The sequence below is a fragment of the Pleurodeles waltl genome, chromosome 10, assembly GCF_031143425.1.
Source record: "Pleurodeles waltl isolate 20211129_DDA chromosome 10, aPleWal1.hap1.20221129, whole genome shotgun sequence".
NCBI classification, from domain to species: Eukaryota; Metazoa; Chordata; class Amphibia; order Caudata; family Salamandridae; genus Pleurodeles; species Pleurodeles waltl.
The window spans coordinates 675,325,974-675,341,538 of record NC_090449.1 but is presented as its reverse complement, the minus strand read 5'-3'; the positions used below and the strand labels follow the sequence as shown (position 1 = coordinate 675,341,538).

At 42.2% G+C, this 15,565-nt stretch overlaps 1 protein-coding gene across 8 annotated transcripts in view; it reads left to right on the top strand.

Moving 5' to 3' along the window:
- The window catches only part of DIP2C (disco interacting protein 2 homolog C), a 1,002,241-nt gene that overhangs the window by 391,306 nt on the left and 595,370 nt on the right, over positions 1–15,565 (top strand). For all 8 annotated transcript variants that reach the window (XM_069211176.1, XM_069211178.1, XM_069211177.1 and 5 more), the window contains one exon: positions 12,165–12,275. In XM_069211176.1, coding sequence (XP_069067277.1) covers positions 12,165–12,275 — 111 coding nt within the window. The remainder of the gene's footprint in view (positions 1–12,164; positions 12,276–15,565) is intronic.

The following is a 15,565-nucleotide window of genomic DNA, read 5'->3' as shown; positions in this document are numbered from 1 at the left end:
TCCTTCTGCCTCATTATTTACATTACACCACACTGTTGAGGGATGCCTGCTCTACTATAAAAATGTGCTATATCTTGGTTTGCCTCCGTATCAAATCAAGAAAATTTAGGGAGTGAAAATACTTCTGCCAGACTTTTATTAGGACTATCTTGTCACACAGACATTTTTGGACTGTAGAGGCAACTCCGATGAATAAAGAACCAGACTTAAAAGCATCTATCTTTGGCTGCAACTCTTCCTTCATTCGTAACATGTTTACTTTGTACCAGACTCTGATCTCCATCTTCCAACCATTTGGTGGCACCCAAAATTCAAAATATTCGCTCAAGTTAATGTTCTTTGCCTTACATTGGCACTAAGATATGGAGTACCCTTTCTCTTCAACTAAAATCAGTCTCAGATCATTTATGCCCAGGTTAATGCACATCTTCCGCATCTTTGGCACTTTTTCGGGCTACACTAATTACTGGCAGAAGTCACTTAAGCGTCTATTCACAGAGCTTCCTCCGATCCTGCGGGTGAGATACTGATGCCAATGGTGGATGAGGGAATTTTAAATACCTTGGCATTTATGTCACAAAAGACCTAAAAGTGTTCTATAAGAAAAATCTCAAACAATCCTGGAGACCTTTGAGGTGGACGTACAGCATTGGAGGACCTTGCCACTGTCCCTTCTGGTGCAGGCAGTGATGTTCAAAACGATGACCCTGCCACGCATGATATATGTGCTGCAAAATACCCCATACCTGGTGCCTAATGACTTCTTCAACTAGACAGAGGCTGCCCTCTGATTATTAATCTGAGGCAATAGCCTACTGCTTATCGCCCTCCGGAAACTAACCAAGGTAGTCTACGATGGGGGAATCGGTCTACCAGATCTCCGCAAATACTATTGGGCCACACAGTTAACAGTGGTAAATGATGGGTCTTTGCACCCTGGGATGAACCAGAATTACAGCTGGGGGAACTCTATAGAGCCAAACTAGCACACTCTCCCCGTCCACATTAGATCAGTCACCCAAATATGGAGGGAAGCAACCACCCATCTGGACTGGAGGGGCTGTCTAATGGAGATGACCCCTCTGTGGGGCAACAACGTACCCTCGGAGTTAGGCAGACTACTACAGGGCATTTCACAATGGAAACTGATAGGCATTACCAAGCTGGCAAACGTGTGGAAGGGAGACCCATTACTGGGCCTGACAAAACAATACCAGCTAGCCAGCTATCCAAATTTATAAGTATATCCAACTCAAACATGCCCTGACCTCCCACATAACCAAGAACACGACTATTGAGGAGTCCTCTTCTTTGGAGGACCGTGTCCTGTCAGAACAACTATGCAAATAAGTTATCTCCTCGACATTTAAAAAGCTGCGGCATAATGCCCCAGACACTGCGAGCCCTTGATGCCAAACGGGAGGCAGATGTGTGGAAATTTAACAAAGCTGAAGACCTTGGGGACACCTATAGACATCACCATCAAGTCCGGTTTCAGGCTGATCCAGCTACGCATACTGCACCTCTCCAACTTCACTTGCACAACTCTAAATGTCATAGATAAATGCCCTACAGCGGCTTGCATGAGGGGTTCTGGGAAGGAAGGGACATTCCTTAATGTGTTCTGGGGTTGTCTGCAAACTAAACAGTACTGGGCGTCCACCAGAGACACAGTGCAAACAGTGATGGGGCACGCTGAATTGGACACAGACTAATATTGCATACTCAATATCTGGGAGTTGACCCACCACCTCAGTATAGTAAATTGTTGTTATCCCTTGACCTCGGACCAGTGATGAGAAACATTGCCCAAAAATGAGGAGTGGTGGCACCATCAAATTTCCTGGACTGGCAACATGGTATGGACTGGTGTGTATGCTCGCTGAAAAGGCAATCTACTTAAATGGGGGATGGGATTAGAAATGAAAGGGATGAGACAGACAATGTAGATGAACAGCTTTTGGAGTTTGGGGACTTATCCCAATGCCTATACAACACCACAGGTGTGCCATGCTTGCAGACACCGAAGACTGTCACATATCCTGCTGTTCTATGCCTGCTGCATGTTATTACTGTTTGTTTGCACTATTCCCTAACCAGGAATTTCAGTCAAAAGATGTATTAAAAAAAATCTCTGATCATTTACTATTTAGAAATAATTGAAAGTGCTCCTATATTCTGGCTATTGTCGGAGGTTGTCATACATCCAGGTCATAGTTTTAAAGGTTTTTGCTCATTTTATGAAACAATTAAATATATTGTGAATGGATCTCACATTGAGTGTCTTCAACTCTGTAAAAGTCATGCATCTCAGAATAGCCTCAGTTACTAATTTGGAACAAGCAGAGTTAAGCAATTATAATTTCATATTTTCCCTAGCAGTTTGCAATGCCTAGTCAGCAGAGAATCCGTCTCCCTCAGTGTCTTAGATGACCTACGGTTCAATTTATATTCTAGGGGTGTGTTTGAGGTGCTGGTCCACCAGACTGGTGTGCTGTCATTCACACCACAGTCCATGACATATTGATAAGGATTCTGTGGAATATAGTGGATGTGAGGCTTGAAAGGTGGCGCTGGCTTTGACTTGAATCAGTTCTTTCTCAAAAAGTTAACTTTGTGTATATGGCTGTGGACCAGCAACTGAGGAATTCTCTTGAACGTTGGGGACCGTTCTACATTTGTTGCGTACAGGGGAACGCTTTAGCATTTTCTTAATGCCGATATTTCTCACGTAAGTAATGTCATGTAGCATGTTCTAGTTTTCTAAACTGTGATCCGGTTAACAATGCAACCTGAAATCTTCTGTTGCAGACACATGTTCACAGCATGTAACTTCATGTAGTCCCAGTGTTGTCCCAAACTTTTTTACATTTCATTTGATCAAATGACACATGTGGATGTTAATAGATCCTAGGCTGCAGAACTGGTGGATTGTAATAGGGAATCAAGTTGGGGTCCCGGCTCATGCACCAGGGGATTTCTGAGATCGTATTTAAAAACTAACCAGGAGGCAAAATCACTGAATTAATAGGAAATGTGTGGTTGCAAATGGGAGGGCTGTCTGCATTTAAAAGTATGTTTCTTAAGTCACTTTTTTAGCTGGAAGCAGTTGCGGCTTGTGGTGTTAAAAGGGGTGGGGCGGGACGGCGCTCACAGGGAGAAGCGGGGGGAGGGAGAAAATGTTAATACATTAAAAAAAAAAATTTTAAACGTACCTGAGCGCTGCGTCGTGCCGCACCCCGCTCCTGTACTGGCTGCAGGCAGGCAGAGTCTCCCAGGATTGGCTGGTAGCGCCCAGCCAGGGTGCTCCCAGGCAGACTGGGAGCCCTGTGCGCATGTGTGTTTGGCCGGCCCGAGACGGCCGGCCAAACACACATGCACTCTGGGGGAGTGCTGAGCATGCCCCCTCACACTTGCCACCCCCGTGGCCCCGTCCCTTTACAAGGAAACGATAATAAACACTATTTATGATTACCACCCTCATGGAGGAGCTGCCCCTGACTGGAAGACTGGGTGAAAGCTTTATCCCTCTTGGTTCTCCTACACACATTGTAAGAAGGTCTGTCTTAAGGTAACAGAAGACATCTCCATGTTGGCAATTTACCCTAGTGAACTTTTGTTTTGATCTTGAGTCCAGAAGTCTCACTCAAACAAAGACCCTCCTCAGATGCACCTAAATTGACATCATAGGCCATAGCTGTTGGGATCAGCATCATGTCTCTTAAAATGCCCCACTGCCCTATGTTTTGCCCCACTTCTACTTCTCAAAAAGTGTAAGACTGCAGGTAAACACCAGGCACTTTGTGATGGTCATACAAGCATGTGTAATTTGCTTTTAAACAACTGTATTTTGCGCAACATGTGCTTGTGGGGGTCTGCCTTCTAAGAACTACAGATTTATTAAGCTTGGTTATGGGGTCCTCAGCCATAATGGTGGTGGGCTTGTTTCTCCCCAACTTTGCACAAAATATCACATTCTGTGAAAATTCATTTTCCTTGACCATAGCGCACATCACTAAAAAATGCACATTTACTTTGGCCGACAAATTGATTTCTTTCATCAAAACGTAAGACAGTCTTGTCACTTCTGATCCACAGAGACAAGTGAACCAGTTCTGGTGTGGGCCACTTCTTCTACATGTGGGACTTGTTTCCATCACTCACAGGAGCTTGTACTCGCTTGTTGGTTTTGAGGACGCTGGAGACACATTAGGTTGAGTAATGCCAGTACAGAACCCACAGGCTTATTTCTGGATTCACAGTAACATTATCCAACAACCAATCTGTTAGTTGTTTCTGAAAACAATTTGCTCAGTACAAAATAGTATCCTCTTGCTTTGCCATTTACGACTACTATTTAGGCAGTCTCGTTTACGTTTTCACAGGGAGATAACAAATTAAGCTGTATTTGGCCCAGGTGTCATTAACACCTCTCAGGGCTCAAACGGTGTTGTGCGGCATTAACAACCATAAGTAGTAACAGGATTAATGAACATATGTCTTATTACCTTGAAATTGCTGGCCCGTCACATACTTATAGAGCCCTCGAGGGGCTCTCAGTGTATAGCAATTACCTCGTATTACATATCAAAGTTCCGGGTATAATAAATGTTACACTCTGCAGAAAATTGGCATTTTGCAGAACGAAAAGCAATTGGGAAACATTGCACAACACAACCTTGTCAGGCACATTGCGTTTTTGTGTGCGTGAATGTTTTATCGCTTGTAAGTGTTCTCTTAAATCAGAGTACTTGGTGCATATACAGTTCTGTGGTGTCTAATTGTACATATTTGTGTGAATGTACAGCTGAGTAAATTTTTGTGTTTCATTGCGTTTGAGGTTGTAAGTGGCCTTGTCTGCGTCGATCTACATGAATGTGTGTGGGTATGTGGGTTTACATACAACATTGTATGTGTGAAATCCTCGTGTGTGTGGAAACAGTCCTAGAATTCACATTAACAGCTATTGCACTAAAGTGCTCTACATATGAAATGAGTTTTGCTAACACTCGTACAGCCATTTCTGGTCACAGCCAATTACTGAACTTTTTACTGGCAGGATATCCGCTCTCTGTCACTACCATCCTTGATGCACACAGGGGCCATGCTTTGGAATAAATCCAGACATCCTACTTTATTGTAATGTATGTGCTGCTCATCCACGAACTATATTATCTAATTAAAACTTCAGCGTATTATGCAGACAGTCCCATTAGCGAGATGACCGATCTATATTTGATAGATCTATTTTGGTTCCTGGCTAATTACTCCTCAAGAGTTTTAACCATTTGTCCTAAAGTGACCCTTTTCTCAATGTTGCCCATTGAGTCCCTGTAACAAATGCGCTCATCCTTTTCTCATGCTTGTGTAAAGGTTCATTAAAGCAGTGAAGGCGAATATAAATACTGGACTCTGAAATGGAATGGCTGTAAACAGGGGTCTTAAGTTGTCACATTTCAGGGCCACTCAGAATAACAAGGAAGACTGTAAAGAAAACGTGTCTAAATGGAAACGGAAAACTACCGTGGTTTTTCCCAACAGGAAAGAGGTTTCTTGTTGAGAGTAAATAAAACACAAATTTGCAATGCAATGGGTCTCGCGTTGCTCGAGTTAGAGCTATTAGCGTTTTAAACTCCTAACCGCACTTTTCTTGCCACATAAACTGAAATGTAAAACAGTTTCACAGAAGCGAGCCGAGGGCCGCCATGAGCGCGAAGCAGACACCCAAAAGGAAACAGAAGTTCACTCACAGTGAAACGTAGCTGCAAAAGGGCAATTATCCATGTAATCAGCAAAACTGCAATTATCCATGTAAAAGGGTTGATGTCATGCAAAGTGCTCGATTACTGCCCAGCGAGATCGCGCTGCCTATGAAATAAAAATAAAAAGTAGTACAGAAACCATACAGAAAACATTGAGCCTCGTATGTTTTGGTAGTTGGCCAGTGCGCTTGAGGAGGGCTAAACACCGGAAAAGGCATGATGTGTGCAGGCCTTTCATTAAGGAAATCAAGCAAATTTTAAAAGGCAAGCCCACGAACCAACCAAACTGATGGATGTGGTTAAAAGCCCATAGAGAGTTTACACCAGGGACAGAGTGCTTTGCACCCTCGACCCTAAAAATAGTTAATTGAATACTTTGAAATGTGTGATTTAAAGGTGCTACCCTTAAAATCTTGACATGTTTTGAAGGACACTGGTAAAATATTTTACTTTGTAGTCTTAATGCTATGAGGCTCCTTCAGTAGATCCCATTCTTTGTAACTCTTAACCACGTTCACCTCTACCATGCCTTTTCACACCTCTGAACATTTAATATGACTACAACCTCCGGAGGTTAACCTTTTCTCTACATGTCCTACCTGCGATTAGACTACTCCAACCATAGTGGGTTTAGAACTGTGTTAATCTGACAAACACAACTATGCAGTTCTCGGACACCTACCCATCAGGTTCATACCTGTTACCCTGTCAAACTGAAAGTAGGTAAAAAGTGCAAAAATATGAAGTATTTATTATCACTCAGAAAAATGCAAAAGCTTTGATGAAAATTAATATTTTTTACAACTCTGCCTGTTTCTGAAAGCGTAGTCGAGCTCTGTTGTAGCACATTAAAACTTTAGTTGATTTTTTGGAAGGGAGCACGCACAATCTCTAACAGAACATTTCCCTGTGTTTTAAAAAAAAAAAAAAAAATGTATTGATTTTCAGCCAAGGAAAACCGCAAGCCACTTTCAGAATTCCCATAATATGGAGAAAACGCACACAAATTTAACCTGAATGTCTTTTGTGGAAATAAAGTTATGAAGGTTTAAGAGCAAACTACCCGGGGATTAGAGGTGGGAGACGTCTCATAAATCAAGGAGTTAAATAACTGTCCATGCACTGACAGTGTATGTCAGAACCTCTTTGAGAGGCCCATGGGGCACGCAGGGGTTATTGGGCCTAACCGTGTTGGTTGAGGACTTTTACATTTACCCCTGATGTCCCAGAACTAGACATACTATGGATCTTGAGGAACTGGGCCAAGTACCCTTTCTGTTCTTGATTCTCAGTGGTAGATAAGGCCGACCAGTCCAAGGCCCCCTCGGAGTGGAAAAGTAGATTCAGATTAGTGTACACGACTCACAACTCAGAGTGCACAGCAATGTCAATAAATCAATTTTCAGTCAAATACTTATTTTCATAGTAAAAGGAAGAATTTTATTTCTAAGCATTTGAATAAGTATTACGACACTCATAAGCAATAAAACAATCCCCTTGAGGTCGATGCACTAGTATTTCATTGGCAGATCTTGTCCCACCCACTTCTCGTACTGTGTTCGGGGTTATTTCCCATTTACTGATGGCCGTAAGCAGGGAATGCTCACTGGAAGGCCTTACTCAAGCATCCACTTTGACTCTTAGAAAGTAGTAAGAGGTGTCTTTGGTGCCACAGATCCTATAGCATTGAGTCCCCAGGGGCCTGGTAGTCCTGCAGCAAGACTTACTTCGCCAGCACTGACAAAGAATTCAGCATCTCAGCTGGTGCTGAAACCGTGGTCATTTGCAATGCTCCAGTCCTGCCCGGGCAAGCAGAGTTGCACATGGGATGCGCAGGTTCTCCTGGAGCGTACACGGCTGGCTCCAGCAGCGATTGGAGGTGCTTCTGGTCTTCTGTCTACCAGGTAATTTCAGTGCTTCCCAACAGTGGAGGGGGTGGGGTTGATTCTGGTGCTCCCGATCTAGTGCCAGGGATGTAACAATACACACTTGCCATCCTCATCAGTCTACGGAACAGGTTGGGGGCAGTCCTTAATGTTTGTTTCGTTCCATGAGTCATGGCTTCGCAGCTCTCCAGGCGGCGGCCCAAGCTTTGTAGTTCACATGGCACCGTCAGCCTCTCCTGGCATATGGGGTTGCTGCGGTACCTGAAAACAAGGCACCCATCTCCATAGGGCTGGCAGTCTGTTTATACTACAGTGGCCCCTACTGGTATACCAGGTCGCCGCTAAGACCTGTACAGGTCTTGGCAACTGTCAGTAGCAATACCCTCCACGGCGGCCTCCCCTAGCATAAGGGGTTGCAACAACAGTGCAGTACAGGTTTCACTCTACCCACACTGCATGCAGCCTCTTTTGTCAGACAGGGGTCGCTGACATGAGTCTGTACACGGGCAACAACCCGTTTGGTGCAGCAGCCATCTCTATCCTTGCACCGGGAGTGCTCTTGGCAGCAGCCCCACTGGACCTCACTCCCTCCAACGCTGTTGTGTTTCTCACAGGATATGCTGGTTTTAACAAGCAGGCAGGAGCTCCAGGCTCCAGAGCAGGTGGTCTTGGTTATCCTGGATAATGTCCCCTCACCCAGCAGGGAGACTAGCATGCCTTGGCCCCCAGTCCTGGTTACAGGCAGACGTTTTGCAGAGCTTCCCCTCCTCACACAGCTTGTCTGGCTGCTTTGCAGATGGCAAATTTTTGAGGTCCCAACCTGCCCTTCATATAGTCTATTTCCAGACCTCAAATGTTATTTATAGTCTTTGCCATTTTGTTGGGGCTTTACTTCATTTGAAGAGCTCAATTTTCTTCTCCCTGTTCCTTATGAAAGGCTCTCTGTCACTGCAGCAAAGACTCTGAAGCTGATAGTCCCACAACACAGGCCATGGGGGTGATTAGAGTTGACACTTGGATGTTAGCCTCAGTGATATGTGCATCAAAAGGTTAATCTTGGGCTCCCAACCCCACTCTTTAACTCCCTTGTAAGCCCCTTCTCCTTCCTGAGATGTGTCCAGGTCACTTCCATGTGATCTTCTCACTGAATCAAAGAGCAAGCTTTGAAGTGTACAGGAGGAGTCTCTACCTCCCTTCTCCAGGGTGTCCCACCCACTCACAGGAATGAACCAATACACAAATCTGTGTGAGGTGACTTCTCTACCTCCTCATGTCTTCAACAGGCAGACCTGGGCCTCCCAAAATGGAACCCTGGGTCCTCCATGTACTGTACCAGTACTGGAACACTTGCACTCAGTGTAACATACACAATATACATACAGTCCAGCACTTTTACCTCCACATATTGTCACCGCAGGTGCACTCACATTTAGCACGCACATTTACTCTACATGCACTGCTCAGTACTGTAGCCTTCCAGTATTGTGGCATAGTATGGTGTGCTACATGCAAACACACACACTGCTAGTCATTTATAAAATGGAGGGAAGCGGTGCAATACATGAAAAAATAAATCAAAACTGTGTGTATATTTAGATCAAGAGGCACATGTTTTTCTAGAGATAGGCCCCTAGACAAGAGACTAAAGCTGGCTCAACACTAAAAATTTTTTTATATCTTAAACGTTTAATGTTACACAAAACAAACCTTTGCCACTAAAGTTGGTGGACACAAAAACAGTAAATATGTTTTCATAAAGACAGGTAAATCAGGGCATATATAGCACTGAGGAAGGGGTGACCCTTCATAAGCAGGCAGGAAATAGGCCGGATTGTTAGATATGCCCGGCGTTCATTTTCTCCTGCCAGGATACATTTCTGCATTTGAAAACCTTCATTATAAAGGTGCCAAATAATGTGTTAGACCTAATGATACTGGCCAAGGGATACTTTTGTTTCATAATAGATTGGGAACTATTTAATATATTTGTCTGTTATGATCAAGACGAGATGAGGAGAGATTGGTTATCAAAGTGCTGTCCCTAAGTTAACTATCTTGAGAACCCAGCATGGTTACTTTCTTTTCTAAAAGGCCTAGTTTACCTTGTACTAATTTTGATCGAGGGTTTACAATGGTTGTAACTGTAAAGTTTAACTGAATTGTTGGTCGAACCATCCAAGATTATTTTTAGATGCTTTTCAGTGTTATTTTAGGGATTTTTGGTACCCTGGGTAAGGCATTTTTTGTCCCCCCCACTGTCACAACTATTTTGACTTATATTGCCCATTTTCTGATCATTCAAGCACGTATAATCCCTAACAAAATTGAACAATACATTGCATTTTCAAAAATGTTCACATAAAAATTAATTATGTCTTGGCTATGGCCCCAAAATCGTTAAAATGACACATGTAAGGAAAGCATTGTATTATGTGTTGTGGTTGTGTGACTTCAGCATAGAATACACTTGTTGCCACCTTTGGTGGAGTCAGACTTGTTTGTTAAACTTTCACTCAACCCAGAGTAGCTGTGGTTTTGAATAGTCCGGATTAAACAAGGGAACAAGGAAAAGGCTTTTAGAAGTACCAAAACAATCAAATAAAATGTCATGCAACCTCAAAGAAATGTGACACCAATTTATAGAAAAATACCTTATTTTCATGTCTTTTTAGGCACCAAAGCAAACAAAATTGGCCAGAGAGTTTCAGAGGTAGTTTTTAAGTAAATCGAAAACCACTGCAAAATTCTAACAAGCAATGGTAAACGTGAAGTTTGAGACTGTAAAACATTTAAAGAGTTGTGTTCGGCTTCTCCGACCCGCTGTGGATGACCAACTGGGAAGGCCAAGGGGGTCAGAAATTAATTGTAGGACAGTTACCTCGCCAACAAAGCAGCTTCAAATCTAGTTCCAGGCTCTACGTGCAAACTGACATAGACTTTAATGGAGTGGTCTAGATGCAAGGGATACAAGATGCTGAAGATGGTGTAAGATGATGTACAGTCAACAGGAGGTCTTCCTGGGGTTACTCCTCAGTGCATAGTCTATGTGGGGTGACTTTGGCCATAGTGTTGAAGTCCTCTTTGTTGCAGCAAAAGTCCAGTTGCCATTGGACTAATGGTCTCTGGCCATAGCAAAACCATCAGTTTTCTTTAATGGCGGCTAGTGTCAGTTTTGGGTGACCCAGCTGCACTCCGATGACTCTCCCAAATCAAGCAGACTCTGGTGCAACTTTTGAGTGTTTTGATTTGGTTGCCTGGGCTTTAGGTTTATGGTCAGTGGCGATGAAGCTATAGTGGCTACTGACTGGCCATAACAGACTTCTTTGGATTTTGTTGGCCTTGTGCTGTAACAGGAAGACTCTTGGAGTTCACCTCTTTTGTCTGGGGCTCTGGAGCGAGTTTTCCACGGGTCAGGCACAGTCCTCTCTTTGCTAGGTCAAATATCAGCAGGTGCAGTCCAGCCATTGGTGCAGCCTCTCTTCCCAGTACCATCGAGTGGCAGGGCAGTCCTTCTTCGGTCCACTCTCCAGTACATAAGTGATCTGAGGTCTGTGTGGTAGGGGTGCCATAATTATGCCCAGAAAGTGCCCTATTCTGCCCACTCCCACGATGGCAGAACCCCTCTTTCTGTAAGTGGAGCTTGTTGCACACCTTAGAGTTGTGGCTTTCTGAGGGCTACATGCCCACGGAAAAAAAACCTGGCCTGCAGTCTCTGTTATTTCCTAACAAGTTACATTAAATTTGACTTGGATATCAAGTTGGGTTTAATGTAACAAGTATTTTGATACCTTAATTTATCAACCTTAGTAGTCCCATTCAGACGTTAGACATCTGAGTTGTCAGTGTCTAACCCTGTACTTGCCAATGAGACTACTAAAAGTTCTGTGGTCACAGTGACAATTTGGGGTTTTTACTTTTGGGACTTACAAAAATCCATTTCCTTTTTTTTTTTATTTTACAGCACCCTGCCTTAGGACTCAATAGGAGTGCTGTAGGGGTGACGTATATTAAAAGAGAGGTTTTGGTCTTTGCCATTAGTTTGAATTTCAAAGTCGAGTTATCATTTGAAAACTGCTGTGCTAGTCTCCAGTAGCAGGCTAGGAGACACGTTTTCACATTAAACGTCCAGGCTGGGGCACAATAAGTGCTGCAGCCTTGGTGGGACACTTTAACTTACACAGCCTGGGTATCCGGGGACCATATACTAGGGACTTACAAATAAGTAAAGTTATACCAATTGGGTATAAGCCAATCAAACATATACTTTGTAGGGTCAGAACACTGGCACTCAAGTGTGGTTAGCAAAACCAGCAGCATCACTCAAAAACATTGGTGGTGATCATGCAACATCTTACATGCTAATGCATATTGAAAATGTCATGTGGTTTGAAATTGTATAGAATTTGCGTTAGATCTACCATTCCTGGGGTTGCTTGAGGGGTATCGGTGCATAAATGTAAATATGTAATATTCTAAGAATACATTTGCCAAACTACTCTTTTTTTTTTTTACACAGGGCTAGACCCATCAATGCCTCAAGAACGACGTACACCTGTTACCCCTTCCTCCTCCTCCAGATACCACCGTCGCAGGTCCTCAGGGTCAAGAGATGAACGCTACAGATCAGGTATGCTACACTCAAGACTTTTTACAGGTGCAGATTGGATGGGGTTGTACATTACTGTTGAACTGAAAAACTGCTGAAGTTCATGTTCCTTTAATGCTATGTGGATTTGTATAACCCTTTTAAACAAAAAATTGGCAGACAAGTACCCAAGCAGCATGGATGCCACCACTTTCGTCCCTGGAATAAGAGCATGAGAGCTAGAAGAAATATTTATTTTCGAAGTACATTGAGGATTATTTATTTTGAGGGCAGGGAACCAAACTGGCTTTAAAGTAAATCACTTGCTATCTAGACTAGCAATAAAAGTTGGGGTTAGAGAATATCTGCTATTTCTTCTATCTTTGTCAGTTGATTGTAATATTCAGATTGATTGATAGATTTTAAAGCTTGCTGTAATATTTAATACATCCAAGCGGCCGCCTGAAAAGTGATTGGGATCTTGGCAGAAAGCCACTTCAGAGATTGTGTAAATAAGTGTGATGTGTCTATAATGTTCTTCTACTATTGCTCTAGTCAGTGCATTTTTTGGGTACTGGATTCTTGATCTTTGTTTCTTTCTTCAGCCCAGATAAAGAATAGTGAGGTTGTATTAAAGCCCAATCTCTTGGTGTATGTAACAATTGCATCTCTCATCTATCACATTTACCTAATGCTTTACACTGTGTGTTATCTGAAAATGTTCCTGTGGCTTTAACTATTTCTTGAAAGTTGATTGCACCATGTAGTAGTCCAGATACGTCATAAGTGATTGTCATTTAGGAATGACACGTATAGTTCCTATCAGGATCACCTAAAGTTTTATTTAGGTCGTGTACAGCTTGCCTTCTTTACAGCCGTTGGAGTTGTATTGAAAATGCCACTGGACGCTCAGCCCTCTGTCACTAATTGGATGGGTGCAGGGGACTTTAGCTAGTTATTGTCTGTCTTCTGTAAGACAAGCCTATACAGTCCTGTAGATGGTTAGGGATTCATCCTTCTCAGTAGTGGTGGTAGGACATTTTACCCTGAAGCCCTATCTGGGTGTTTTTAACGATTAGTATCTAGCCAATTCCAGTACATGCAGACTTTAATAGTTATGAAATGGGCACTTAATGCTATTTTCTTCTCTGTGCAAACCTTTGGATCAGTTGTGTATGTACAAACAGTATGTGTGGCTGTGAATCCGCTTTGGTGTTTTAATGGCAGATGACAAAATGACTGGAAGAAATGTTAACCCCTGGAAAGAGTCAATATCCTGAGGCACTCACCATACAGGCGCCAAATAGATCAGGAGTGTCCAACCTTTCCTACAATATAAACTACTTATGTTCAATGAAAATTCTCCCAACTACTGATACTAGAATGTAACAGTTACCACAGCAAGCAAGAATATATTAGTGGCCATCATATGTAAAGATTACCAACAGTGATCACCTCTGTGCATCCAGCACGGTTGCCAGCAGTAATGTAAAAAGAAATGTTTTGTCAATGTGGAATGCCTCTACAGAGGTAACACATAAACAGCCATAGCTGCAATGACCCTATAGCACCACGTTAATGATTTAATAATAAGTCTGTCCAACAAATTATATTTTTATCACTCAAATATATATTGGCAACTGAACAATTTTTCTTCAAACATCAGCGTATGTATACCAACATTAAAAAGCATGTATTGGGGGCAAAAATAGTGTGTATGTCCAGATTTTATGCTATGTCTGTTTGAATGGCACTAATCACCCATAAGGGTGTCCAGGTGGTTGATCATGTGAGTAGGTGAGTGTTCTTTTAGGAGATAGGTGTGTAGATGACTGTCCTTTGAGAGGAACCTCACCTAAGCCCCTGTGCAAGTGCCTGGAGGTACCTAGGTGCTGGAGCAACTGGGACATCTGGTTCACAAATTTACTGGAAAGTCTTATCTCATTAATCCAACATCCCAACGCTTAGGCCAATTGGACCTTTGTTGTTAGGTGAAACTAATTGAGAACTGTATATAAATTAATTATCCATCCCAGTTTCAGTCATTCTCAGTCAATAAAGACAGTTTGAGAGTTCAAAAGCTTTATTAAAATATTTTATTATATGCTTATCTTTATTATGTTAGTATTAATTTCATCACTATGCTATCAAATAATCAATAAGCAGAGTATATGATCAATATGTCATGAGCAATTCAGAAAGCATGTTCCATAAAGGGAAAAAACCCTATTCTAACCGTGATAATGGTTTTAAGGAGGGAGTAGAGCATCAATAAGGTGTCAGAGCCCATAAAGAGTTCTATATCAAGAGGTCAAGCATAAAGCGTTAATCCAATTATCAGAATCAATCAGAGCAGAACTTCCTATAAAGAGAGGTTCGAGAAAAGTCAGTAGTCTCTCAGTCTAACCTATGTAGACTCAGTCAGGGTAAGTGCCAAGTGAGGATGGTTCATCTACCTGCAAAATCTCTGCCGTTCTTACCGCTCTCTGCCACTCTACTATCAAGTACTTTCATAAACATATTGATCTTAAACTTTTGTAACATGTATCTTATTACAGTCTTCAGTCATTCAATCAGCTGGGGAGGTTTCTTGGGAATGGAACATTCCTTCATATCTTCTCTGGGATACAATACCATAGTCGTCAACAATATGTAACCACATTCATCTTTTATCATCCATTGTCCTGATTATTCATGTTGAATTAATTAATTTCGGCCCACAAAAATAAATGTTGCCTATGGGAACACTCTTAGCTAATCTACTAAATAACTAGTCTTATTCATACTATCACTGACTTTTATTGCCGTTAGTATAACACACATTCTGTCTAACACACTATACTTTTGGGTCTGGTTCTTATTTATTCTCTTCAGGAGTTTATATATTGTGTTTAATCTTCTACATTACCTCACTAATGTTCAAGGAGGCCCCTATTCATAACTCTTCAATGCATATTATTTAATCAGAAACATGTGCAAGGTTACATGTTAACGTGTTACTCAAGCTAATACACTTCATTGAAACATATGTCTACGTGAAGGTCAGGAACATTCCATTTTCACTCTCTTGAACTAGGTCAGTTGGCAGTAAATGCAGCTTTCAGCAAGCCAAGCTAAATAAGTGTAACTATGGCTGTTTCATACACATTTTACAGTTTAAATGCATTTGCTTTCTAATGAGGCCTACATGTTGATTCTACTTGTTAACATTTATTGCATTGTTTTCGAAAATGATAAAAATCTGCTCTCTCAGTTTCTCTCCCTTTTGATGGTTACGTTAACCATTACAAAATCCTCCACAATTGAATCATCGTGTTCTTCAATTGAGTCTT